At 49.8% G+C, this 27,899-nt stretch overlaps 1 protein-coding gene across 1 annotated transcript in view; it reads left to right on the top strand.

Moving 5' to 3' along the window:
• Positions 1-27,899, top strand: part of exoc4 (exocyst complex component 4) — a 707,051-nt gene that overhangs the window by 624,225 nt on the left and 54,927 nt on the right. The window contains exon 13 of the mRNA XM_072471115.1: positions 719-897. Within this exon, the coding sequence (XP_072327216.1) occupies positions 719-897 (179 nt within the window). The remainder of the gene's footprint in view (positions 1-718; positions 898-27,899) is intronic.

The raw sequence follows: 27,899 nt of genomic DNA on the forward strand, positions 1-27,899 counted from the left end.
TACAAACATGCCCTCTACCACGGATGCACAGTGGTATCCGTGTGTACCATCTACAAGATGCCGTACAGGAACTCACTAAAGTTCCTCAGGCAGAACCTTCCAAGCCCATAACTGCTACCATCTAGAAGGACAAGAGCAGCAGACACCAGGGAACACCACCACCTGCAAGTTCCCCTCCAAGCCACTCACCATCCTGACTTGGAAATATTTTGTTGTTCTTTTGCTGTAACTGGGTCAAAATCCTGGAGCTCCCTGCCTAACAGCACTGTGGCTGTACCTACATCACATGGAGGTTCAAGAAGGCAGCTCACCACCACCTTCTCGAGAGTAATTAAGAATGGGTAACTAATGCCAGCGAAGCCCACATCCCATGGAAAAAAATCTCCGTTCTCGCCCTGTAGGTGAATAACGTATAGTCCCCTTCATGTTAACTGAGTAACAAAGGTGAACTATTTTTTTCAAGATGATTAAAGCAAAATGTAATGAATAAGTAAAAAATAAACACCCTTTATATCTTTGATTACTTTGTGACCAATATTGAACATTAGAGTACCCTAGAGGTGCTCTGCATTATAAACCTACCGTGCTCATTTCTTTGAAACAGCAGAGAATGTTAAATGCTTTTAATAGTGAAGTTGGTCAAAAGAGGTTATTATTCCTGAATCCTTAATTTCCCTCCTGACTTGTGTTTAAAAAATATTATGATTATAATACACAGAGCTGCCAATGCGAAGGAATCTGAAGTGTTGACTGGCAACTTGGGAGACAAGCTTATACCACAGCATGAAATCCTGAGAGATGTCAGTGATCTAAAGGCCCTGGCAAATCTACAGGAGAGCCTGGAATGGTTATCGGCACGACTGAAGGGTTTTTTCTCCAGTCTGCCTACAACACAGTGTAAGTATCGAGCTCCTTTGATGAAGGTTTTATCGATCTTAATTTTGATTGACACACTGAACTTATTATTGTACAAAATAAACCAATGTTCATTTAACATTGTCTAAATTAACCTGCTTTGCTTCATTTGCAAGCTAGAGTTCATATTCTCTTCTTTATTTCACTCCCTCAGACCCTAGCACGCACTCTTCCCCCTCCCTGCCTACCACAACACTGAGAGATTGTTAACCAAGTTGCAAATGGCATTCACTGGGCCTGTGACTGTCAATGGATTATCTCCCCATGTATTCCTCAACTTCTCTGCAATCTTTAACATGATCAATCGCCATCCAATCACTCTTAGCTCTATTGTCCAGCTTAATGGGACTACCCTCAGTTGATTCCGCCCTTATCAATCTGATCATTGCCACTCCTACATTGCTGCCTTTAGAGTCCCCCAAAGATCCTCTTCAAACAGGAGAGAGACAGCAAGGTTGAAGTAGGCTGTCCCACGGCTTATGGTTTGGCATTCAAAGCATTCCTAGCATTGTTTGGCATCTTTGAATTTGTCTAAATATGTGTTTCTGGAACATACCTCTTCATTCACCTGAGGAAGGAGCAGCGCTCCGAAAGCTAGTGACATCGAAACAAACCTGTTGGACTTTAACCTGGTGTTGTAAGACTTCGTACTGTGCTCACCCCAGTCCAACGCCGGCATCTCCACATCCTTTCTCAATAACCTCCTTCAGGTCTACAATCCACCACCGCCAAACGTTTCATTCATTGGACCGTATCCTCTTGTTCACTCCTTCTCCTAACTTCATCACACCTTTGGTATTCCTTCAGGCATCTCAATCCTAAAATCTGGAATTCCCTTTTAATGTTTCATGTCCCTTTCTTCCTTTAGTTCCTTCCTTGAAACCCACCTCTGACATTCCACCGAATACCACCACGTTTGGTTCAATGTCTGTTTCTCCTGTATGCATCTGTGAAGCCTTGGGCCAGAATTTTGTGTTCCCGCCACCGCTACCCCGCAGGTTTCTAGGCAGGGGGGTGAGAATTGGAGGTGCATAGATATGAGGAAATTGCAGGGACCCGCCCACCCCAACCTCACACCGATTTTACATTGTGGTGGGCAAGGCCTCAAACAGAAAGCCCACTCTTGCTCCAATTGAGGCCCTTACGTAGACAACTAATGGCCACTTATGGGCCGTTTCCCACTCAGCCTCAGTTTTCAGGTTGGGGGGCAGATTGAAACGCCATGGGGGAAACCCAAAATTAAGGAAAATTCTTTGATGGGAAAGCAGAAGGCACCTCCATCAAAAGCCCCCTTCTGACTGGAGCACCCTCTCTTTCAAGGTCCATTGACTCCTTACCTTCCCTCTCCCCACCCATGCACATCAGCCGAGACCCTGATTGTCCCCTTCGTGAGCACCCCCCCCCCCCCCACCCCTCCAGGCCTTCCTTATCCTCCTTACCCTGTGACTTCTGACACTTAGCTGGGTCTCCAGTTCCAAGTACTTAGGGTGGGATCTTCTGGTCCTGCCGAAGTCCAACCACTCGCGTCTGTTTGGTTCCCCAATGGCAGAGCGGAACGCCATGCAAAAGCCCATAGACTTTGCAGCATCCGTCACAGGAAACACACCATGGGGGGCCTTGAAAATTCCAATGTTAGTCTCAGGAAGCTCCATGCAGTTCCTCTTCCAGCTGCTGCAAAGACTGGTAAGTTGCCGGCCAACTAGATTGACTGGCAGCTCTCCAAAGAACAAAGAAAAGTACAGCACAGGAACAGGCCCTTCGGCCCTCCAAGCCTGCGCCTATCATGCTGCCCGTCTAAACTAAAATCTTCTACACTTCTGGGGTCCATATCCCTCTATTCCCATCCGATTCATGTATTTGTCAAGCTGCTCCTTAAACGCCACTATCGTCCCTGCTTCCACCACCTCCTCCGGCAGCGAGTTCCAGGCACCCACAACCCTCTGTGTAAAAAGCTTGCCTCGTACATCTCCTCTAAACCTTACCCCTCACACCTTAAACCTATGCCCCGAGTAATTAACCCCTCTACCCTGAGAAAAAGTCTCTGACTATCCACTCTATCTATGCCCCTTGTAATTTTGTAGACCTCTATCAGGTCGCCCTTCAACCTCCTTCGTTCCAGTGAGAACAAACCAAGTTTATTCAACCTCTCCTCACATCTAATGCCCTCCATACCAGGCAACATCCTGGTAAATCTCTTCTGCACCCTCTCCAAAGCCTCCACATCCTTCTGGTAGTGTGGCGACCAGAATTGAACACTATTCTCCAAGTGTGGCCTAACTAAGGTTCTATACAGCTGCAACATGACTTGCCAATTTTTGTACCCCGGCCAATGAAGGCAAGCATGCCGTATGCCTTCTTGACTGCCTTCTCCACCTGTGTGCCCCTTTCAGTGACCTGTGGACCTGTACACCTAGATCTCTCTGACTGTCAATGCTCTTGAGTGTTCTACCATTCACTGTACATTCCCTACCTGTATTAGACCAAGGCGGGACTTCCTCTCGAGTGAGGGATGGACGTCCCACCAAATGCCAATCGATGCTCATTTGAGCATGAAGTACCTGCGGGATAGCCGGAGTCAACGGGGCTATGTTCCCCCGCCATTCTAAAAATTCAGGCCCAGCACATTCTTTTGATGTTGGGGCAGAGGCAGTGGCAAAGAAGTCATAGTGGATTAGTAATCCTGACAATCAGGCTAATTCTCTGGGGGCACAGGTTCAAAACGCACAGGCACAACTGGAATTTAAATTAAATTAATAAAATCTAGAATGTAAAAACTCATCTCCGTATTGTTATTTTAAATAAACTTAGGGTACCCAATTCATTTTTTCCAATGAAGGGGCAATTTTGCGTGGCCAATCCACCTACCCTGGGTTGTCGGGGCGAAACCCACGCAAACACAGGGAGAATGTGCAAACTCCACACGGACAATGACCCAGGGATTCAACCTGGGACCTCGGCACCGTGAGGCAGCAGTGGTAACCACTGTGCCACCGTGCTGCCCTTAGTCTCAGTATTGGTGATCGTGATAACTATCACCGATTGACCGAAAAACACATCTGGTTCACGAATGGCCGTAGGAAAGAAAGTCTTCCATCCTTGCCCAGTCTGGTCTACATGTGAATCCAGAATCACATCAGTGTGGTTAACTCCTAACTGCCCTCTGAAATGGCCCAGCAAACCACTCAGCCCAAAGACTGTTGGTGTTGGGCAGCAAATGTTGGCCTTACCAGGGATGCCTACAACCCTTGAAATTATTTTTTAAAAGGCTCTTTATAAGTAAAGGGTTTTGTTTTGTTGTAACTATTGTTTCATCGGCAATTGTGGAAGCCTATTTGTGCACAGCGAGGCCGTACAAACTGCAATCTGGTAAATGGCCAGTTAGTTTGTTTCTGAAGATGTTAATTGCGAGATTTATGTTGGCCAGGGTGCTGGGACAGTAGATTTGCTCTTTTTCAAATATTCTTTTGCCTGAGAGGGCAGAAGTGCCCGGAGTTTGATGTCTCATCTGACAGCTCCTCTAATAATGAAGCATTGCCCCAATGCAGCCTCGGATGATGACCTGGGGCGCGATCTCCAACCCCCCCCCACCGGGTCGGAGAATCGTCGGGGGCCGGCGTGAATCCCGCCGTGTCCCGGATTCTACGCCACCGGAGATTCGGCGGGGGCGGGAATCGCGCTGCGCCGGTCGGTGGAAATCCCCCGCCGATTCTCCGGTCCGCGATGGGCCAAAGTCCCGCCGCTGTCAACCCATGCCAGCCGGCGTGGATTGAACCACCTTTCGAACGGCGGGACAAGGCTGCGCAGGCGGGCTCCGGTGTCCTGGGGGGGCGCGGGACGATCTGGCCCCGGGGGTGCCTCCACGGTGGCCTGGCCCGCAAGCGGGGCCCACCGATCCGCGGGTGGGCTTGTGCCGTGGGGGCACTCTTTTCCTTCCGCCTTCGCCATGGTCTCCACTATGGCGGAGGCGGAAGAGACCCCCTCCACTGCGCATGCGCGGGGATGCTGTGAGCGGCCGCTGATGCTGTGAGCGGCCGCTGACGCTCCCGCGCATGCGCCGCACGGCAAAGTCATGTCCGTGCCAGCTGGTGGGGCACCAAAGGCCTTTCCCGCCAGCTGGCGGGGCGGAAATCAGTCCGGCGGGGTCCTAGCCCCTCAAGGTGAGGGCTTGGTCCCCCAAGATGCAGAGAATTCCGCATCTTTGGGGCGGCACGATGCCGGACTGATTCGCGCCGTTTTTGGGGCCGGTCGGTGGACATCGCGCCGATTGCGGAGAATCCCGCCCCAGGTGTAGGACTTGCAATCGTTACTTCTGACTCATTGCTACCACTAGGGCAAGGCTTTACAATGACTCCCTGTGCATGGCCATTGGCACCACCTAAGCTGAATTTTGACTACTTTCGATCTCAATTGAAAACAGAACACAAGCAAAAGTGCCATTTACCCTTGCCAGTGAAAAAAACAGAGTTGGCATTGTAACTGGGGTGTGCTGGTCTTGTGATGCTCTTTAATAGCATCAGTCCCAAAAAGGTGCCTGTGGTTTAGCCATGTCCCAGAAGGTGCATCTTAAGAGAACTCTCTCACACTGAAACTTACCTTCATCTAATTAATAAAAGGAAGATGGCATTTTGTTGGCATGTTTACCGTTGGTGTTCTTAATACAGATAAAAACTCAATAATCCATTACTGTATGTGTGTTATAATTAACATTAATATAAAAACAGGATGGCTAATAGGAGTGCTTTATCACAGATGACAGTCACCTCGCTGTTCATTATTACTGTTTGCTGAGCTGATGGAAGTTGTGTAGCTGTCGTCTTATCTTGAGTCATTTGAAATTGGATTTCATTTTATTAGCCTATTCAGGAAGGATTTTTTTTTATTAATACAAATAATTTTCCTCTTCACATAATGTGAAATATAATGAATTAAAACTCTTGCTGAATTCTTCCCAGGGCAGTGTTATTTTAGTTAATGTTCTCCATCAGAAAGAAGTTTCTACATGTTGGCTATATTGTCATCTGTCTGCAGATTTGGTACTGGTGTGAGGAAGGAAAGTTGGGAATTTAATGAGAGCGACAATCATTTTGCTGCATAAAGTTGGTACATTAAAGGGCGGTACGGTGGCGCAGTGGTTAGCACAGCTGCCTCGCGGCACCAAGGTCCCAGGTTCGATCCCGGCTCTGGGTCACTGTCCGTGTGGAGTTTGCACATTCTCCCTGTGTCTGCGTGGGTTTCACCCCCACAACCCAGCGATGTGCAGGATAGGTGGATTTGCCACACTAAATTGTCCCTTAATTGGAAAAAATGAATTGGGTACTCTTAAAGAAAATATTTTTTTTTTTAAAGTTGGTATATTAAATCAGGAAAGAGGTGTATTTTATTCATTCTCTGATCGCGAGAGTTGATGGAAAGGCCGGCATTTATTGCCATCCCTAGTAACCCTGAAAAATGTGGTGGTGGGCTCTCTTTTTTCACTGCTGCAGCCATTATGGTTCCCCAATGCTTTTAGAAAGGGAATTCCAGGATTTTAACGCAGCGATGAAGAAGAAATAGCTGATGTGGGCTCAAGGCAGGATGGTGTGAGAACTGAAATGGAATTTCAAGGTAATAAGTGTTCCCATATACCTGCTGCCCTTGTCCTTATAGGTGGTGGAGTCTAGGAAGCACTGAGACTGCGGAGGTCTTGGTGACTTACTGTAGTGTATACTGTAGACAGATATTTTAAAAAGGCTCTGAAAGCTGCTCTTATAGCGTATTAAGTAAAAGCATCACCAGGTAGGTCTGAGCGAGAACCTTAATAGAGGTTTGTTTGCATACCTGTTGGAGGGAGACAAAAAGCCATCATAGTCCATGTGGTGCATCATAATCATGATTCGTAAAGTGTTTATTCACTGAAGTTGGGAAAAGGTAGAGTTGGATCAACTGCAAATCCCTACACAGTCTAATAGCGCACAAACACTCATCGCTCAATCTCTCACATCAAGAATGGGCAGTTGCTAAAAGGCCACACATTCAGAGCACTCTTAGGGTGATAATAGAAGCCGACCAGTACCCATTTAACCATTACACTGCTGAAGCCAACAACTTCGCCAAAGGAGATGAGACTTTTATTGCCAATGTGGTCCAGTGACTCTAGTTTCTCAAACTTTCAACAAAACTTGGACCTTTACACGAGGGAACAACCTCATGGCTCTTATCTTGCTGCCAGCAATGACTTCCCTGCAAATTTTTGATCACCATTGTGCACAGTACTCAAGATATGGTTTGACCAGAATGCTGTAACTGCTTGAACATGATGTACACCCTAGTCAGTGGGAACTGGGAGAGAAATCTCTTCACTGGTTGGAGTCATACTCGCACAAAGAAAGATAATTATGGTTATTGGAGGTCGATTATCTCAGTCCCGTTAGAATGCTGAAGGAGTTCTTCAGTCATGTCCTGGGCCCAATCATCTTCAGCTGCTTCATGAGTGACTTTTCCTTCATCATAAGGTCAGAAGTGGGGACGATCGCACAATTCGTGAGTCCTCGGGTACTGTTTGTGTCCATATGCAGCAAGACCGGGGCAACATTCAGGCTTATGCTAATGACTGGCAAGTAATATTTGTGCCACACAAATGCCTGGCAATGACCATCTCCAACAAGAGAAATCAATGGCATTACCCTCATTGAATCCCCCTCTATCAACATCTTGGAGGTTACCAGTGGCCAGGAACTGAACTAGACCAGCCATATAAATACTTTGGGGAGTCAGTGGCTACCAGAGCAGGTCTGAGGCTGGGAAATCTGTGGCAAGTCACTCACTTTCTGACTCCCCAAAGCCTGGCCATCTACAAGGCTCAAGTCAGGAATGTGATGAATACGGTCCACTTGCCTGGATGAGTGCAGTTCCAACAGAACTCAAAAAGCTCAACAGCATCCAGAACAAAGCATCCCTCTTGATTGGCGTCACATTAAACATTCACTTTCTCCACCATCAACGCATAGTAACAACGGCACATAACATCTATGCAGCAATTCACTGAGGCTTCTTCAACTACATCTTCCAAAACACCAAGAAGGACAAGGGCAGCAGATGCATGGGAACACCTCAAGTTCCCCTCCAAGTTACACATCATTCTGACGTGGAAATATATCATGGTTCCCACACTGCCACTGGGTCAAAATCCTAGAACTTTCTCCCTAACAGCATTGTGGATGTTTCTACAACACATGGACATCAGCGATTCAAGAAGGCAGCTTTCAAGGGTAATTAGGGATAGGCAGTAAATGCTGGACTAGCTAACGGCGCCCACATCCCATGATTGAATAAAAGCAGGAAAAAATCTGAAGGGATCAGAACACCTGACTGGTCTCTCAATGAGATTGGGAGGGGTGGGAGCAGTGGGGTACTTGAGAAACTGTAATAAGTGAGGATAAAATTTTACAATATTCCTCAGACTATTGGATTGAATTTGTAATGTCAAACAGGGTAATATGATTTTTCTCTTCCTGTTTTCTGTTAATATCCTGCGTTATTTTTCCTTTTTTTTCCCTGAATACTCTCTCCGATGCCACCAGATGGGTTCATAACCCTTTTGTTGCACTTCCCAAAAACCTTTCGCTATTAGTGAGTGTGAGTTTTGCCAAGCTCTCAACAGGATCTTGTGTGCATCCAACATGGGTCACTGAATGTGGAACAGGAACTAGAATCTTGGGTTGAATTTCTACTGAAGCCACAAGTACTTTCACACTGGGTAGGTTTGTGTTCCGATTTTGATGTGGGGACAAATTATCAACGTTCAGGAGCTGCTGGTATCTTTCAGATACACAGAGCATAGATTGTCTGACTTCATTCCCATGCTTGACACGGCCTCATTCTTTTTGACATGAATTTTATAGCTTTCAAATAACCCTCGCTGTCAAAAGTTTAGTGATTCTGAGTGTTGCAAAGTAGAATATAGAGTGTGCACTACTTCATCTGGTTTAGCCCCACTGCAAGAAAGCCCAAAGGATTTTTTGAATTCCATTTCATTACCGTTTTCCTGAAAGGCATAAACCTCATTTTGCTATCATTGCTCATAATATGGGGCAAATGTATGCACTGTTTTACCAGAGATAGGAGGTGTAGCTTATATACCCAATTGTTTCGCAGTTATAAACACTCGTAACAGATGCACATCGTAACCTCACTAGTGATGGTGATTTATATGTGAACATCACTGCCGCCGGGTAAGGGATAATGAACAAGATACACACATCCCCTTTTGGCGTAGGCCAACTGCACTGTGACATGTGGTACTCAGGCAATAGACCAAGAAAGAGCAGTAGGGTCACTGCGGTTTGCTTTGGCGCCCCTCGGCTTTGGAGGACAAAACATGTTCGTTGACTTTCCACTCATAGGACTAGATTTAACACTCCACCAGCAACGGGTTTGAAGGCATGGGCATTTTAAATCCATGGGCATTTTAAATCAGCAGGTGGCTTGCCTGCTGCCTATCCCCTCACCCTTGCCCCAATTGTAATTATACAAGTGCAGGGTGACGCGGGGGAGGTGGGGGCTACAGCCTGTCAGTGGGCCAATTGAAGCCCTTAATTGACAATGAATGTCCGCTTAAGCACCTCCCCCATCACCGCCGTTATTAAATTGATGGTGGGAGAAACTCATTCCATACAGCCAGCCTAGCAGGTTTCCCTGTGTTGGCTAGTGATGGGTGAGGGCTTGTCCCTCCTTAACTAGCACTGTGGGCCCATCAAAAGATGACCTCCCCAAGATGTAACCTCCAGGTTACACTCCCCTCATGGCCTTTCAAACCTCAGCTCCCAACCCTCTCACCAGCCCCCAAACTTACAAAGTTCTGAACCATCGCAGCTTGCTATTTCATTGCCCGGGTGCAGTAGTGGCAGTGGCCACTGTCATAATATACACCAGTATATCATGGTGCAGATACACACACACTGATGGACACACAGCAAGACCAATCAACACACACAACACCGCAGCCAATCACCAGTTAGAGCACACTCACTATAAAGACAGGGGGCATTAGAGTTCCCGCTCATTCGGCATGCAGCCTCCTACAAGGACAGAGCTTACAGCTTACAGCACAGATCCTCACCATGTACTGAGTGCATAGACTGGTTCGGACAGGCATAGGTCTGTAGTATAATCTAACATCGTGTTAACTCACAGTGAAAGTATGTTCAACAGTTTCTAATTTAACAAAATAGTGTTGCACTATTTTAAGTGTTGGTGGCCTGTATGTGTTCCACGGATCCAGAGCACCCAACACATCAGCCACAGCTCCTGCTGGCACTACCATTACATAAAGAGGTGCCAGCCTCTGATTAGTCGGCACCTTTCTGAGGCAGAACTTATTGTCCCTGAGGGCAGAAGTCCCATCTCCAGCCTATTGGCCATTGAATGATTGCAGCCCTGCTGTCCTTCCCCTGAGCGGGCACCGCCCCCATCAACCTTTTAGCCAGGGGAGTGAGAAGCACAGCATGCTAAATAATTCAGCCCTTAATCACAGTTTCATAACTCTTACAAAGTGCATGTGAGCAAGCGCTAGTTGTCATCAGGGGGAGCAAGAGAGGGATCAGAGAACATTAGAAATCACCTCAACCCATCCACAGCCAATATCCACACAATCAGACACTGACCAGAAAGGGTCATTGAATAAAGGGGAGGAGGGAGGAACTGTGGCCACTTTATTTCTCCCCCCCCCCCCCCGAACCTGAGGCAATAGGACGATGTTGGCGCTCTTGTCATCATTTGAGATCTGCAAAATAAGCATAAGTTCAATCCAGAAGCTTCTGAGGTGTATGATTACTTCAAAATCTGACATTTAACACCAAAAATGATTTAAACATTGCAGTGGAAAGCAAAAGATGTGATCATTCAGATGCTGAGCTCTCTGGTAAAGCCTATGTGATTAGGATTTGCTTGATAATTGGATTGAATTTGTATGTTGTTGTTACAGCAGCAAATACCATTCTTTCACGTTGTTTAAATGTGACAATTCATTAAATGGTAACAGTGAGCAAACCCTCGGTAACATTAATTCACGAAAACAACATCCTACCAGTGTTTAGCAAACACTTTATCATAGATGACAGTCACTCTGCTGTTCATTATGATTGTTTACTGAGCTGATGGGAGGCACAGGGCTGTCTCCTTATCTCCAGCCGTTTGAAATTGCTTTTCATTTTATTGAAATCTCCAGAGTTCACCTAGTTTCCAAAAACAAATTGCAGAAGGAAACATTTTCTCACATTCTGTGTAGTCACAATAAAATAGCAAATATTCAATTGCCTTTATAACATCGGTGTTAATATCATATGTTGGATCACAACTTGAACAATCATATTTTTGTGTGGACGGTCTGGACATTTTTAATGCAAACTGGAGACCAATACCTCAATATTAACCCTCAATGACAAGACAGCAATGAACTCCTCTCTCTCTCTCTCTCTCTCTCTCTCTCTCATCTCCACCCTGATCCCAAGCTACCCCCACCCCCTCCCGCACCAATCTCCAGCCTTGATCCCTCATGATGGGTAGGGACTGAATGCCTTCAAATCTGCTTGAAGCCCCCTGCAGCTGGTTTTCCTGCCCGTCAGTCACCCAGCCTGCCAATGTGGCTGGCAGCTCGGCAACAAACAGAGGAGGAAGATTATAATGAGGTCCTCCTGTTAAATTCGGCAAGACCCTCCAAGACCAAAGCCTCACTGTTTATGTTTCCCGCAGTCCCCTGCATCCTCCCTGTAAATACCAGGACCCAGCGATCAAACTAAAAATCTGCGTTTTCCTCACTTGCTTTGTTGACTGCTAATGTGGCGCTGCAAGTTAGTTGCTGAGATCACTAAGGGTGCGGCAGAATTTTCATCAATAGCAAAGCAAGTCTCCAAATTCAGAATTTAAGCCACAATCTAACACAGGGTGAACAATGACTGAAGAATTGCATTAGTCCCAAATTTGAAATGACTTGACTCGTCAAGTCCAAATTGTTCCGTTATTTACTTTAATCATAGTCCACGATACGACTCCCCACAGCCTGTTGACCTCAGTATTGAGCTGTGATTCAGAAACATCCCATTAAATTGTCTCTCCACAGAGAAACTAAGTGTGCATGTCAGTTTTGTAAGTTAACACTGCCCTAAAGAGAAAGAAAGACTTGAGCTGATGTATCACGCCGCAACAGTTGGAAAGATCTTTTTCGGAAGTAGTTCACATGCAGTGAGTCACGGCCATGATTTTGTAAATCAGCACAGTAGCCATTTCTGCTTCTGTTTTTTTTTATAAATCATTTTGCTTGAGCAATAGGTTTTCAGCTCCACTGACCTACCTAGCTTATGCAGTGACTGATTGAGTCATACAGACCAGTAAAGGTTACTTAACGTGTGCCAAGTTGACCTCGGTCGCAATCAGAAAAGTGGAGTGGTATAAAATTGTCCATGGTATCTCTGGATTAAGCATGGGGACGAACTGAGCCGGACTTTGGCATCTGACTGAAATTCAGAAACTGCTGATGTGAGTGCATTTCTGGACTTGTGGTGCGCACACGGTCAAGCTAGGTTCTGGTGTCCTAAATCCATTGAATATCCTAATGGCACATTCTGTCTTGGCTCTCATACAGAGAATGGCTACTTGTGCACAGCACTCCAGAGAAGAATTGTTTCCTTCAGGGAAAGCAAGGACCTAGACGAGGAACTTCAATCATATGGAAAGACTAGAGAAGCTTGGTTTGTTCTCCGTAGAGCAAGGAAGGTTGAGGAGAGACTTCATAGAAATAAGGAGAAACCTTTCACTCACGGGAGGGTCAGTAACCAGAGGACGCAGGTTTTAAACAAGTGACAAAAGAACCATGAAAGAGATGATGAGAACCTTTCTTTACATTGCAACAATCTATATTTACACAATAAACAATGTGATAAGACCGTAAGAAATAGGAACAGAGAAGGCCGTTCGGCCCCTCGAGCCTGCTCCACCATTCAACAGGATCAGGGCTGATCCGCCGACATTCCTCACATCCACTTTCCTGCCCTTTCCCCGTAATTCCTGATTCCCTTACTGATAAAGAATCTATCTTGGCCTTAAATACGCACAAGGACTCTACCCCCACAGCTTTCTGTGGCAAGAAGTTCCAAAGACTCTCAACCCTCTGAGAGAAGAAATTCCTCCTAATCTCAGTCCTATAATTGGCAGGCACCCCTTTATTCTGAGACTATGCCCTCTAGTCCTAGAATCTCCCATGATGGGAAACATCCTCTCAGCATTTACCCCATCAAGCCCCTTAAGAATCCTCTATGTTTCAATGAGATCACCTCCCATTCTTCTAAGTTCCAATGAGTAGAGTCACAATCTGTTTAACCTTTGCTCCTAAGACAATCCCTCCATACCGGGATTCATCCTAGTGAAACAGAAACAGAAAATACTGGACAATCTCAGCAGGTCTGACAGCATCTATGGAAAGAGAAGGGAGCTAACGGTTCAAGTCTGGATGGGCTTTGTCAAAGACTCCTGGGATGTTTTTTTTACTCGGTGTCCTAAATCCTTGGGAAGGCCCGACGCTGATCAGTTTAATGCCGAAGGGCATTTAATTCCATCGAGCCTTCTCGAAAGGGGCAGGCACGACTGCCATCGGCAAGATTAAATTCCACCCACTGAATCAAACACAAAGAACAGAATGATTATGCGTAGTCCATTTTTGTAATCACTAGCTCATCCTTTGTCAATCTATTTCTGCAGATAATCCAGTTCCTTTATTTTATCAAACTCCGTTAATTCTATAAGATAATTTACCATGGGTGATATCTTCAGCGCTTGGCATTTAAACAAAAATATTTCACTCCATTAAAGGAAACAGCCAGTGGAAACCCTGTGATTCTTCATTAGATAAATGCACTGTTGTGTGCACTAAGTCACGGCTGGTCTCAGAAGGAAAGATTATTGACGGGGTGTCTGCTGCAGTTAGCTATCCAGTGGCTACAGTGTACGAGGTGAGGTGGTGCGAGCAGGTGTACTGTGGGGTCTGACTATGCCTTTACACTGCCCCCTTGCTCTCTCCCCGCCTCCTGCCACACACACACACCCTCATGGTTGATTAACCTGTTGACTCATGGCCTGAATGTGAAGAATGTAAACAACAAAAGCCTATTGGAGATTATAAAGCCTCCCCTCCTCCCACCCACACACTTCAGATAGAGAAAATTAACTTGAGAAATTTGAAGAGTGAAGGAAGTACAAATTGATGTCAATGAAACACGGAAGGTTTAATAAGGACACGGTGAGTCCACACCGAGGAAAATAAAGAAACATAGTCTTATTCACAGCAGGATTTACACACTGTCTGGTAGATTCCAACTGGGTTCCTATTCTGGTCGGTGTCTTACTGGCCAACCTTTTATGCAGAAAAGAGATGCCCCGCCTCTAACGGGAAGCTCATGCTCTGTAAGGACCACGGGGAAGATGATCATTCCCACCCCATAGGCCCCGTGTGGGCTATTACATTCCTGCCAGTCCGAAAACTCCCCTCGACGACCGGTGAGGCAGAGCAGGTGGAGGATGTCAGAATTTTGTCGGCCCCAGCAAATCATCATTGAGTCGATGAGCCGGATCGGTCGACATATACCTTTCCGGTGAACGTATTCTGCGGCAAGAACGATGTGGCAGACGATCGGCGGGAGGCAGCTGATTAGCATCCGAGACCTCGAAGGTCTGTGTCTCCATTTCAGAGTTGGAAGATACAACATCGGACATGTCGGCGTTGAGAGAGACTGGAGGCATCACAGCAGACTGGTTCGGTAATGGAGCCGGAGGATCCAGGACAGGTTTCCTTCGAGGAACCTCACAAGGGAGCAATTTCCAGGAGCGAATGTGATCCAATTGCCATCGCATCAGGTGACCATGGACCCGAACCTGGTAAGAGACTGGTCTGGTTTGGCGGACAACAATTCCAGAGAGCCCGTGAGCACCGTCGTTGAAGTTACGAATGAACACAGCATCGTCAGGTGCAAAGTGTCTAAGACATCAACGTCGAAATGGGCAATGCCCTTTCAAATCTTGGTTATGGTGCAGCTTTGCGCCAATGTCCGGGATAATCAAACTCCGTTGTGTACGAAGCCTTCAGCTCGTTAACATCTCAGGGGCCACCCCAGTTACTGCGTGTGTCATGGTCCTGTATGAAAATCTTGCCAGCCTGTTGTCCATCGAGCCCCAAGTCTGTTTCTTTAGCTCCTGTATAACTGTTTGCATGACCCTCTCTGCCAAGCAATTTGATGCCGGATGGTATGGGGCAATGAGGATATAGCGAATCCTGTTGCTTTTCATGAAAGCAAATTCTTCACTTGCGAAAGAGGCTCTGGTGTCTGTCACGAGCACCTCAGGGATTCTCTGGGTGGAAAAAGAAATGTGCAAACGCTCAATGGTTGCCCGTGAGGTGATCAACGACATCCTTTGAACCTCCAGCCATTTTGAGTGGGCATCCTCCAGGGTGAGGAAAATCGACCCAGGAATGGACCGGTGAAATCGGCATGTACGCAAGCCCAGGGGCATCCTGGCCACTCCCAAAGGTGAAGGGTCGCCGCCGCAGGGAGTTTCTGCTGCTCTTGATAGCTGGATATCCATGTCCAAACCCGGCCACCAGACGTAGCTTCTCACCAGCATCTTCATTTTGGACATTCCAGGGTGCCCATTGTGAAGGTCCTTCAACACGATTAACTGGCCCTTCGTCAGAACAACAACCCTCATGTCCCACAGGAGGATACCACTTTCCACAATCAACTCCGAGAATTTGTAGGAGAAAGCTTTCAACTCCCCGGCAGCTGTCGATGCTGGCCACCATAGCACCAGATGCCGCACCTTGGTCAGGACGGGGTCGGTCTGTGTCCAGTCACAAATTTATGATGCAGTGACTGGCACGGAGTCTGTAAAATTCAGGACAGTGACTACTTCCTCCGCCACAATGGGGGATTCAGTCTGTAGGTAAGACGGCTCAATGCATCAACATGCACAATCTGGGTCCCTGGGCAGGGCTCGAAAGAATATTTGTGAGCAGTCAATAATATTTGGGCATATTTTCTCTGAGCTGCAGCCAGTATCCGGGAGGCAAAGACGATCGGATGTTTATGATCATTCGTCCGATGAGGCAAGACTGCCCCAATCTCGTATGCAAAGCATCACATATGCCGGACAATGGTTTAGAAAGGTAAAAATATGTCAATAACCCCAAAGAGGACAGCCGTCGTTTCACCTACTTAAATGCCTCCTCCCAGGCCTTCCTCCATTCCCAAGGCTGGTGCTGCTTGAGGAGCAAATGAAGGGGACAGTTGCCAGATTTACTAGTCCAAGAAAAGAGCGAAGCTCGATTGTGTCCTGTGGGCATTTTGATAGCTTTCACTTTCTTGGCAACCGGGTGCAGGCCTTCCCTGCACACACCGAGGATACTCCAAATAGGATCCGGGTATACTCGAGTCCCTTGTGCGTATTGATCATGACATACTTCCATGATGATTTATCAAGCTCCAGTTGCAGGTAAACGTTGCTCCCACCAGCCAATGTTGCTTACAGATCCTCAATGTGGTAAAGGATAAAGATCCAACCTCAAAGCTGTGTTCACCGTCAGTTTATAGTGTGTGCAGAGGCAGACTATCTTATCCAGCCTCGTGACTGGGCCCACCGGCGCCATCCAATCGGTGAAGCGCATGGGCCTAATGATGCCCAAACTCTCCAAAGACGAAGTTCAGCCTCGACTTTCTCCACAAAAGCATAGGGAACCGGGCGGGAGCGAAAATATCAGGTTAGGCCTCCGGGTCCATGTGGATTCTGGCCATGGCGCCTTTAATGGTACCAATGCCAGGCTGGGAAACCTCGGGAAACACGCTCAGTACAGCACACAGATCACCGGATACCACTTGGAGGATATGTTACCAATCCAGCTGCAGCTGATGTAGCCAGTTGCGGCCCAACAGGCTAGGGCCACTTCCTTCCATGACAATGAGGGGAAGATGAACTGATTGCTGGTCCTAAACTACCAGAGCTAAGGTGGACCACACAATCTTATTATTTATGCCGCAGACCAAACGATCGTGGAGTATATCTGATAAAGTAGTTCCATATTCTCAAAACTCAGCTATCTTCCGTAGCCATGATACGAACTTGGTGACGGACTCACCAGGGGACCTCTTTGCCGTATTAAACAAATATCTTTGAATGATTATTGGCGAGGTTGGGTTAAAGTGTTGCATCCCAAGTGCCACGAGTTGGTTGAACGATTGCGCATCTGGCGCCGCCAAGTACATGAAACTCCGGATCACCCAAATGTGTGCACTCCGCAGGCCGTCAACAGTATGATCGTCTGCCACTCGTTTTCCGTGTTATTGGTCTAGAAGAAGTAACGCATCCTTTCTGCATACTGGTTCCAGTCTTCAACGCCAGTGTCAGATGCATCTAACTGCCCAAACAGAGTCATGGCGAATCAAGTAAAACCAAATCTAGGTCCAGAAAATCAGGGAGGTGTCTCAGAGTGTAGGTTGCAGCTAGTTTACTCCTCGTCGCCAGTTTAATAAGGACACGAGGAGTCCACACTGAGTAAAATAAAGAAACATCGTTTTATTTCCAACACGATGTATACACTGCCCAGTAAATCCCTACCAGGTTCCTGTTCTGGTTGGTGCCTTCCTCGCCGACCTTTCGTACACAGGTTAATACATGGGGGAGCTGGTACTCAGTAAGAACCAAGGGGAAGATAATAATTCCCACCCTGTAGGCCCCGTGCGAGCTATTACAGAAAGGATGTTGAGGTTAACCGAATGACCTTTAGTTGTGTAACATTTTTTTTTAAAAATATTTTTTATTAAGGTTTTTTAACAACACAATTTTTTCCCTTTACAAACAATAACCCCCCCCCCCCCCATAACAAAATAACGCAAAATCTCCGAGCAAGATATATACATGGCAAGATGGTATATTTACATAGCTTTGTACACTGGCTCTTGGCCGCATGTGCCGTTTCTCCCCACCCTCCATGCCATCTCCCGCTCGTCCATCCCCTCAAACAATCTCTCGTTCCCCCCTCCCCCCCCCCCCCAAGGGTTGCTGCTGCTGCTGACCGACCTTCTTCTAACGCTCCGCAAGATATTCTAGGAACGGTTGCCACCGCCTGTAAAACCCCTGTGCAGACCCTCTCAAAGCAAACTTAATAATCTCCAATTTTATGAACCCCGCCATGCCGTTAATCCAGGCCTCCAGGCTAGGGGGCTTCGCCTCCTTCCACAATAGCAAGACCCTTCGCCGGGCTACTAGGGACGCAAAGGCCAGAATTCCGGCCTCTTTCGCCTCCTGCACTCCCGGCTCATCCACTACTCCAAATATTGCTAGTCCCCAGCTTGGCTTGACCTGGACTTTCACCACCTGGGATATTACTCCCACCACCCCTCTCCAGAACCCCTCCAATGCCGGACATGACCAAAACATATGGACATGGTTCGCCGGGCTCCCTGAACATCTTTCACATCTATCCTCTACCCCAAAGAACCTACTCAGCCTCGCCCTCGTCAAATGCGCTCTGTGAACCACCTTAAATTGTATCAGACTGAGCCTGGCACACGAGGAGGAGGTATTAACCCTACCCAGGGCATCAGCCCATAGCCCTTCCTCAATCTCCTCCCCCAGCTACTCCTCCCATTTACCTTTCAATTCTTCCACTAGCGCTTCCCCCTCTTTCATCTCTTGGTATATTTCCGACACCTTGCCCTCCCCGACCCATACCCCTGAGATCATCCTATCTTGAACTTCTTGTGCCGGGAGCAATGGAAATTCCCTCACCTGTCGCCTCACAAAAGCCCTCACCTGCATATATCTAAATGCATTTCCCGGGGGTAACTCAAATTTCTCCTCCAGTGGCCCTAGGCTCGCAAATGTCCCGTCAATGAACAGGTCCCCCATTCTTCTTATCCCCGCCCGATGCCAGCCTTGGAACCCCCTTTCCATCTTCCCTGGGACAAACCGCTGGTTACCCCTGATCGGGGACCACACCGATGCTCCCATTGCACCCCTGTGCCTTCTCCACTGGCCCCAGATCCTTAGTGTTGCCGCCACCACCGAGCTTGTGGTGTATTTTGTCGGCGAGAGCGGCAGCGGTGCCGTTACCAACGCCCCCAGGCTCGTTCCTTTACAGGACGCCATCTCCATCCTCTTCCTTGGTGATCACGATGGGGAGGCACTGAAACACGAACAAAAACCTCGGAAGGACCACCATTTTGACCGACTGCACCCTACCCGCCAGCGAAAGCGGGAGCATGTCCCATCTTTTAAAATCCTCCTCCATTTGCTCCACCACCCTCGTCAAATTCAGTTTATGTAGGGCCCCCCAACTTCTGGCTATCTGGATCCCCAGATACCGGAAACTCCTCTCCGCCCTCCTCAGCGGTAGGTCCCCTATCCCTCTTTCTTGGTCCCCTGCCTGTAATACAAAAAGCTCACTCTTCCCTACATTAAGCTTGTAGCCTGAGAACTCTCCAAACTCCTTCAGAGTCTGCATGACCTCCACCATCCCCTCCATTGTGTCCGCCACGTATAGCAGCAGGTCATCCGCATATAGCGATACCCGATGCTCCTCTCCCCCACGGACTATCCCCCTCCATTTCTTAGACTCCCTAAGTGATATGGCCAAGGGTTCGATCGCCAATGCAAACAACAGGGGGGACAGCGGGCACCCCTGCCTCGTCCCTCGGTACAGCCGAAAGTACTCCGACCTCCGCCGGTTCGTCACTACACTCGCCACCGGGGCGCTGTAAAGGAGCTTAACCCATCCAATAAACCCTCCCCCGAACCCAAACCTGCGCAATACCTCCTAGAGGTACTCCCACTCTACTCGGTCAAAGGCTTTTTCCGCGTCCATAGCTGCCACTATCTCCGCCTCTCCCTCCTCCGATGTCATCATTATCACGTTTAAGAGCCGCCGCACATTGGTATTTAACTGCCTGCCCTTTACGAATCCCGTTTGCTCCTCGTGAATCACCCCCGGACACAGTCCTCAATCCTAGTGGCCAGTACTTTCGCCAATAGCTTAGCATCCACATTGAGGAGCGAAATCGGCCTGTACGATCCACATTGCAGTAGATCCTTGACTCGCTTTAGAATCAAGGAGATTGTCGCCTCCGACATTGTCTGGGGCAGGGTTCCCTCCTCTCTTGCCTCATTAAAGGTCCTCACTAGTAGCGGGGCCAGCAGGTCCACATATTTTCTATAGAACTCCACCGGGAACCCGTCTGGCCCCGGGGCCTTCCCCGCCTGCATGCTCCCCAAACCCTTACTCAACTCCTCCAACCCAATTGGTGCCCCCAAACCAACCGCCTCCTGCTCCTCAACCCTCGGGAACCCCAGCTGGTCCAGGAATCGCCTCATCCCCGCTCCCCCCCCCCCCCCCCCCCCCCCCCCCCCCCGGGGGCTGGGATCTGTACAGCTCTTCATAGAAGGCCTTGAATACCTTATTTATTTTTGTTGCACTTCGAACCGTGGCTCCCCTTCCATCTTTGATTCCCCCTATTTCCCTCGCTGCCGCCCTCTTACGGAGCTGGTGCGCCAGCATCCAACTAGCCTTTTCCCCGTACTCGTAAGTCGTCCCCTGCGCCTTCCTCCACTGTGCCTCCGCCTTGCCCGTGGTCAGCAGGTCAAACTCCGTCTGAAGCCGTCGCCTTTCCCCAAGTAATCTTTCCTCCGGGGCCTCTGCGTATCTCCTGTCCACTCGCAAGATCTACCCCACTAACTCTCCCTTTCCATTCCCTCTGTCTTCTCCCTATGAGCCCTGATGGAGATCAGCTCTCCCCTGATCACCGCCTTCAATGCCTCCCATACCACCCTCACTCGCACCTCCCCGTTGTCGTTAGCCTCCAAGTACCTTTCAATACACCCCCTCACCTTCCCACACACCACCTCATCAGCCAGCAGTCCCACATCCAGCCGCCACAGCGGGCGTTGGTCCCTCTCCTCTCCCAGCTCCAGTTCCACCCAGTGCGGGGCATGGTCCGAAACGGCTATGGCCGAATACTCAGTCCCCTCCACTCTCGGGATGAGCGCCCTGCCCAGAACAAAGAAATCTATCCGGGAGTAAGCCTTATGTATGTGGGAGAAAAAAGAAAATTCCCTGGCCTGCCGTCTTGCAAACCTCCGTGGGTCCACTCCCCCCATCTGATCCATAAAACCCCTGAGCACCTTGGCCGCCGCCGGCCTCCTTCCCGTCCTTGATCTGGAGCGGTCCAGTGCTGGGTCCAGCACCGTATTGAAGTCCCCTCCCATTATCAGTCCTCCTACCTCCAGGTCCGGAATGCACCCCAACATGCGCTTCATAAATCCAGCATCATCCCAGTTCGGGGCGGATACATTTACTAACACCACCCACGTCCCTTGCAACCTACCACTCACCATCACATATCTCCCTTCATTATCCGCTACGATAGTCTTGGCCTCAAATGACACATGCTTTCCCACCAGAATTGCCACCCCTCTATTTTTCGCGTCTAATCCCGAGTGAAATACCTGTCCTACCCATCCCTTTCTTAACCTGACCTGGTCCGCCACCTTCAGGTGTGTCTCTTGGAGCATTGCCACATCTGCCTTCAGTCCCTTCAAGTGCGCGAACACTCGAGCCCGCTTCACCGGCCCCATTCAGGCCCCTCACGTTCCACGTTATCAGCCAGATCGGAGGGACTCTTTCCCCCCACCCCCGCCGCCGCCGACTAGCCATCTCCTTTTCTGGGCCAGTCCCTTGTCCGCGTCTCCCTCACTCTCCAGTCCGCCACTGGGGGACCCCCGTCCCAGCCACCTCTTCTGTGTCCCGTTCTCTTTCGGCCAGTGCAGCAGCAACCCTTTCCCTCCCCCCATTCCCCCCCTCCCTCCTCTTCCCCCCCCCCTTCTTTCACCCCCCCCCACCCCCGCTAGATCCCCGTCTAGCTTTTTTGCTCCCCCCATATCCCTCCCGTAAGTCAGCTGACACCTGCTGACCCCGGCTTCCCCCGCCATCCCTTTGACCCCCCTGTGTGGGAATCTCCCAATCAATGTACATTCCTTCGTTCCCCTTCCCGCCTTTCTTGCCGCGCGCGGGAAAGAAAACCCCGCGCTTTCCAAAGCCTGCCCCGCCCCCCATGGCGCAGCTCCTGTCATGGCCTTGTCCCTCTCCCCCAGCCCATATAGCATTTCCTGCGCGTGGTTGACCCCCTTTGTACAACAACCATCACACTTCAACCCTCAAACACCCCCCTCCCACACAAACCCTCAATTAGAGTCCAGCTTTTCAGCTAGTATAAAGGTCCATGCCTCTTCGGGCGTTTCGAAGTAGTGGTATTGGCCATTATGTGTAACCCACAGTCGCGCTGGCTGCAACATTCCAAATTTCACTCCTTTCCGATGCAGCACCGCTTTGGCCCGGTTGAAACCCGCTCTCCGCTTAGCGACCTCCGCGCTCCAGTCCGGGTATATTCTGATCTCCGCATTGTCCCACTTGCTGCTCCGTTTTGTCTTGGCCCATTTCAGGACCCTCTCTCTGTCCGTAAACCGGTGAAATCTCACCACCGTCGCCCTTGGCGGCTCATTTGCCTTGGGTTTCCTCGCAAGCACTCGGTGCGCCTCATCCAGCTCCAGCAAAACCGGGGGGGCCTCCGCGCCCATCACCGTCCCGATCATTGTGCCCGTATATGCCGCGGCATCGGCCCCCTCCACTCCTTGTGGGAGACCCAGTATCCTCAAATTGTTTCTCCTTGACCTGTTCTCCAGGTCTTCGAGTCTTCCCGCCCACGTCTTGTGTAGCGCCTCGTGCCACTCCACTCTCTCCGCCAGGCCCACGAGCTCATCGTCGTTCTCACTCACTTTTTCCTGGATCTCCTGGATCTTCACCTCTTGGGCTTTCTGGGTTGCTCCAAGTCTTTCAATCATTGCCAGCATAGGCGCCACCATCTCCTTGCGCAGCTCCTCGAAGCAGCACTTGATGAACTCTTGCATCTCCTCTTTGTCTGTGGGCGCCGCCATTTTGCTTTTTTTTTTTCTTTCTTCTCCCGCTGCTCCAGGGCCGCTTTTTTCGCCGTTTCGCTGCGGGTCCGATCCATGCAGGTTAGTAGGGGACCATTCTCCTTCCTTCCCCATGGGTTGGTTATTTTAAAAAATGCCGTTGGGGCTCCGTTAGCGGGCCCAAAAGTCCACCTTCGCGGGAGCTGCCGAATCGCGCGGCTTAGCTCCGCATCGCCGCAACCCGGAAGTCTCAGTTGTGTAACATTTGACCAGCTATCATAATACCGATGCTTATGAATTCATGGAATGTAAGAGCGAATGTTCCCAGCCTAACTTCACGTGAGAGAAGCACCTATCAGGATGTCAGAACATGTTGAGTAGACTACATGCAGCCGGCGTTCCACTAAAATCCTTTCCTGAATTCCCAGGATGTGCTCTTGTTCCTTGTCGCACTGAATTGCAACATTTCCCCATTTGTCTTCTCGCAATTTATTAAAAAGTCTTCTCTCAAGGTTTTCCTCTCATAAGTACATAAGAACTAGGAGCAAGAGTAGGCTATCTTGCCCTTCGAGTATCCTCCGCTATTCAATAAGATCATGGCTGATCTTTTTGTGGAGTCAGCTCCACTTACCCACCCACTCACCGTCAACTTTTATTCCTTTACTGTTCAAAAATCTATTTCTCTTTACCTCTCAATTTGTAACTCTGCTTTAGAGGTTCAAAAAAGATTACTTACTCGTATGCTCCATGCTTGTCCATTGTCTTTCAAAAAAACATGTTGCAATCGTGTGGCCTTCCAGTGATTCTGGAACTCCATGCTCATGAGGGACTCTGCACAGTGAGCAGCTCACAACTATTGCCGAAGAAAATCAGTTGCTTGACCTTTAGAAGTTTGACAATTTGTCATTGGGCGGTTTCTCCGAGAACTCAGTCAGTGCAGTAACCGGCTTTGAATCTTTGTGCCCTGGCTGCTGCTGCTGCTAAAAAAAAATTGATTTTCTTTGAAATCCCATTAAATCATCCATGTGTACATTTAATATGAGTTTTGTGTCAGCGGGAGCATTAAGGACAGAGGACAGGAAGCCTTTCAGAGTGTCATTGCTTAAATGAGTTTCTTGAGAAGAAAAGGTCCTGTTATTTTTTTTTTTCTGTTTTGATGTCATGAGCTTTAATTCAGAACGACATTGATTTACAATAAACAATCTTCCAGGAGGTACACCCTTCCCGCTGGTAAAGTCACCTGTGTGTTGGCTCCTGGCTCAGATATTTCTGAAATGAGAAAAATGAAGGTTTTAAAGGCCAGGGCTACAGGCCAGTGCAGACAGCACTAATCCCTGGCTGGGGTGAGGCCCTGACTGGGCTGAGGTACAGCTGGACTGGGCTATAGTTCTACAGGACACCGCCCCTGTTAACTTTCCCTCTCATCAGGCTTTCTGCTCTTTGTGTGACAGCAAGTGTCGATAAGTTATCAGCCCCCTGATCCGGCTGATAACTTGGAATGTGAGAGGCCTGAATGGGCCAGTCAAGAGGGCCCGTGTGTTCGCACACCTGAAGGGACTGAAGGCAGATGTGGTTATGCTCCAGGAGACCCATTTGAGGGTGGCAGATCAGGTTAGGCTGAGAAAGGGGTGGGCAGGGCAGGTTTTCCACCCGGGATTGGACGCAAAGAATCGAGGGGTGGCGATTTTGGTGGGGAAGCGGGTGTCGTTTGAGGCGCTGAACATCGTGGCAGACAATGGAGGTAGGTATGTGATGGTGAGTGGTAAGCTGCAGGGGGTGCGGGTGGTATTAGTGAATGTGTATGCCCCGAATTGGGACGATGCCGGATTTATGCGCCGCATGTTGGGCCGGATTCCGCACCTGGAGGCAGGGAGCTTGATAATGGGGAGGACTTCAACACGGTACTGGATCCAGCATTGGACCGCTCCAGGTCCAGGACGGGTAAGAGGCCAGCGGCGGCCAAGGTGCTGAGGGGGTTTATGGACCAGATGGGAGGAGTGGACCCATGGAGGTTTGTCAGGCCGGGGGCCAGGGAATTTTCTTTTTTTTCCCACATCCATAAAGCTTACTCCCAGATAGACTTCTTCATTATGAGCAGGGCACTAATCCCGAGGGTGGAGGACACGGAGTATTCGGCCATAGCCATCTCAGACCATGCCCCGCATTGGGTGGAGCTGGAGCTAGGGGAGGAGAGGGACCAGCGGCCGCTGTGGCGCCTGTATGTGGGCTTGCTGGTGGATGGAAGCGGGAGGCAACGAGGGAGATTGGGGGAGTTAGGGATAAAGGGGGGAACACGGTGCGGAGTGCGGTGGGAATAAATGGGGTATTTAGAGACCTTTATGAGGGGCTGTATAGGTCTGAGCCCCCGACGGAGGAGGGGAGGATGCGTCGATTTTTGGATCGGCTGAGGTTCCCGAGGGTGGAGGAGGAGCAGGTGGCTGGGCTTGGGGCACCGGTAGGGCTGGAGGAGCTGACTAAGGGGCTGGGGAGTATGCAGGCGGGGAAGGCACCGGGGCCAGATGGGTTCCCAGTGGAATTTTACCGGAAGTACATGGACCTGCTGGGCCCTCTATTAGTGAGGACTTTCAATGAGGCGAGGGAGGGGGGGGAGGGGAGGGGGAGGGGAGGGGAGGAGGGGAGGGGAGGGGAGGGGAGGGGGGGCCTACCCCCGACAATGTCCAGGGCGCTGATCCCGCTGATCTTGAAGTGGGACAAGGACCCATTACAGTGTGGGTCGTATAGGCAAATCTCTCTCCTCAATGTGGACGTGAAGCTGTTAGCGAAGGTGTTGGCTACCAGAATTGAGCACTGTGTCCCAGGGGTGATTCACGAGGACCAGATGGGTTTTGTTAAGGAAAGGCAGCTGAATACCAATGTGTGGAGGCTCCTTAACGTAATCATGATGCCTGCAGTGGAGGGGGAAGCGGAGATATTGGCGGCGATGGACGTGGAGAAGGCCTTCAATAGGGTGGAGTGGGGGTACCTTTGGGAAGTGTTGAGGAGGTTTGGGTTCGGGGAGGGGTTCATTAGTTGGGTTAGGCTACTTTACGAGTGTGGCCACCAATTGGAGGAGGTCGGAATACTTTCTGCTGTACCGGGGGACGAGGCGGGGGTGCCCCCTATCCCCCTTGCTATTTGTATTGGCAATTGAGCCTTTGGCTATGGCTCTAAGGGAGTCCAGGAACTGGAGGGGCTGGGCGAGTGGGGGGGGGGGGGGGGGGGGGGGGGGAACACCGGGTATCGTTGTATGCCGATGACCTGTTACTGTATGTGGTGGACCCAGTGGGGGGGATGCCGGAGGTGATGCGGATCCTCAGGGAGTTTGGGGACTTTTCCAGGTATAAGCTCAACATGGGGAAGAGTGAGCTCTTCGTGGTACACCCAGGAGCTTCCACTGAAGAGGGCGGAAAGGAGTCTTCGGTACCTAGGGATCCAGGTGGCCAGGAGCTGGGGGGCCCTACAGAAGCTCAACTTGACGAGGCTGGTGGAGCAGATGGAGGAGGAGTTTAAAAGGTGGGATATGCTGCCACTCTCCCTGGCGGGTAGGGTACAGTCGGTGAAGATGACGGTGCTCCCGAGGTTCCTTTTTATATTCCAGTGCCTCCCCATCCTGATCCCTAAGGCCTTTTTTAAGCGGGTCAGTAGGAGCATCATGGGATTCGTGTGGGCGAAAAAGACCCCGAGGGTGAGAAGGGTGTTTCTGGAGCGGAGTAGGGACAGAGGAGGGTTAGCGTTACCTAATCTGTGTGGGTATTACTGGGCTGCCAATGTGGCGATGATCCGCAAGTGGGTAATGGAGGGGGAGGGGGCGGCGTGGAAGAGGCTGGAGATGGCGTCCTGTGTCGGCACGAGTCTGGGAGCACTGGTGACAGCACCGCTGCCGCTTCCGCCGACTAGGTACACCACGAGTCCGGTGGTGGCGGTCACTTTGAAAATTTGAGGGCAATGGAGACGCCACAGGGGTGAGGTAGTGGCTTCGGTTTGGTCTCCGATCCGGGAGAACCATCGGTTCGTCCCAGGGAGAATGGATGGAGGGTTCCTGAGCTGGCACAGGGCAGGAATTAGAAGGATGGGGGACCTGTTTATAGATGGGACGTTTGCAAGCCTTGGGGCGCTGGAGGAAAGATTTGGGCTTCCCCCCCGGAAACGCCTTCAGGTACATGCAGGTAAGGGTGTTTGTAAGACGGCAGGTGAGGGAGTTCCCGCTGCTTCCAGCACTCAGGATCCAGGATCTCGGGGGTGTGGGTTGGAGAGGGCAGGGTCTCGGCGATCTACCAGGAGATGCAGGAGGAGGAGGAGACCTCGGTGGAGGAGCTAAAGGGTAAATGGGAGGAGGAACTTGGGGAGGAGATAGACGAGGGTGCGTGGGCGGACGCCCAGGGTAGGGTTATTTCTTCCTCCTCTTGCGCCAGGCTTAGCCTGATACAATTTAAGGTTCTTCACAGAGCGCATATGACAGGGGCGAGGCTGAGCAGGTTCTTTGGGGTGGAAGACAGGTGGTGGAGGTGCTCGGGGAACCCAGCAAATCACACCCATATGTTCTGGGCGTGCCCGGCGTTGGATGGGTTCTGGAGGGGTATTGCGAGGATGGTGTCTAAGGTGGTGAACACCCGGGTTAAGCTGAGCTGGGGGTTAGCACTATTTGGGGTATCGGACGAGCCGGGAGTGCAGGAGGCGAAAGAGGCCCGTATTCTGGCCTTTGCGTCCCTGGTAGCCCGGCGGAGGATTCTGCTACAGTGGAAGGATGTGAGGCCCCCAAGCGTGGAAGCCTGGATCAGCAACATGGCAGGGTTCATTAAATTGGAGAGGGTAAAATTTACCTTGAGAGGCTCTGTGCAAGGGTTCTTCAGGCGGTGGCAACCGTTCCTAGACTTTCTAGCGGAGCTTTAGGAGGTGGTCAGCAGCAGCAGCAACCCGGGGGGGTGGGGGGTGTACTTTGTGTTTTCTGCTGTGTTTATTATTGCTTAATGGGGGGTTTGTATATTGGGGGAATACGTGATGTA

The sequence above is a fragment of the Scyliorhinus torazame genome, chromosome 13, assembly GCF_047496885.1.
Source record: "Scyliorhinus torazame isolate Kashiwa2021f chromosome 13, sScyTor2.1, whole genome shotgun sequence".
In the NCBI taxonomy this organism is placed as follows: Eukaryota; Metazoa; Chordata; class Chondrichthyes; order Carcharhiniformes; family Scyliorhinidae; genus Scyliorhinus; species Scyliorhinus torazame.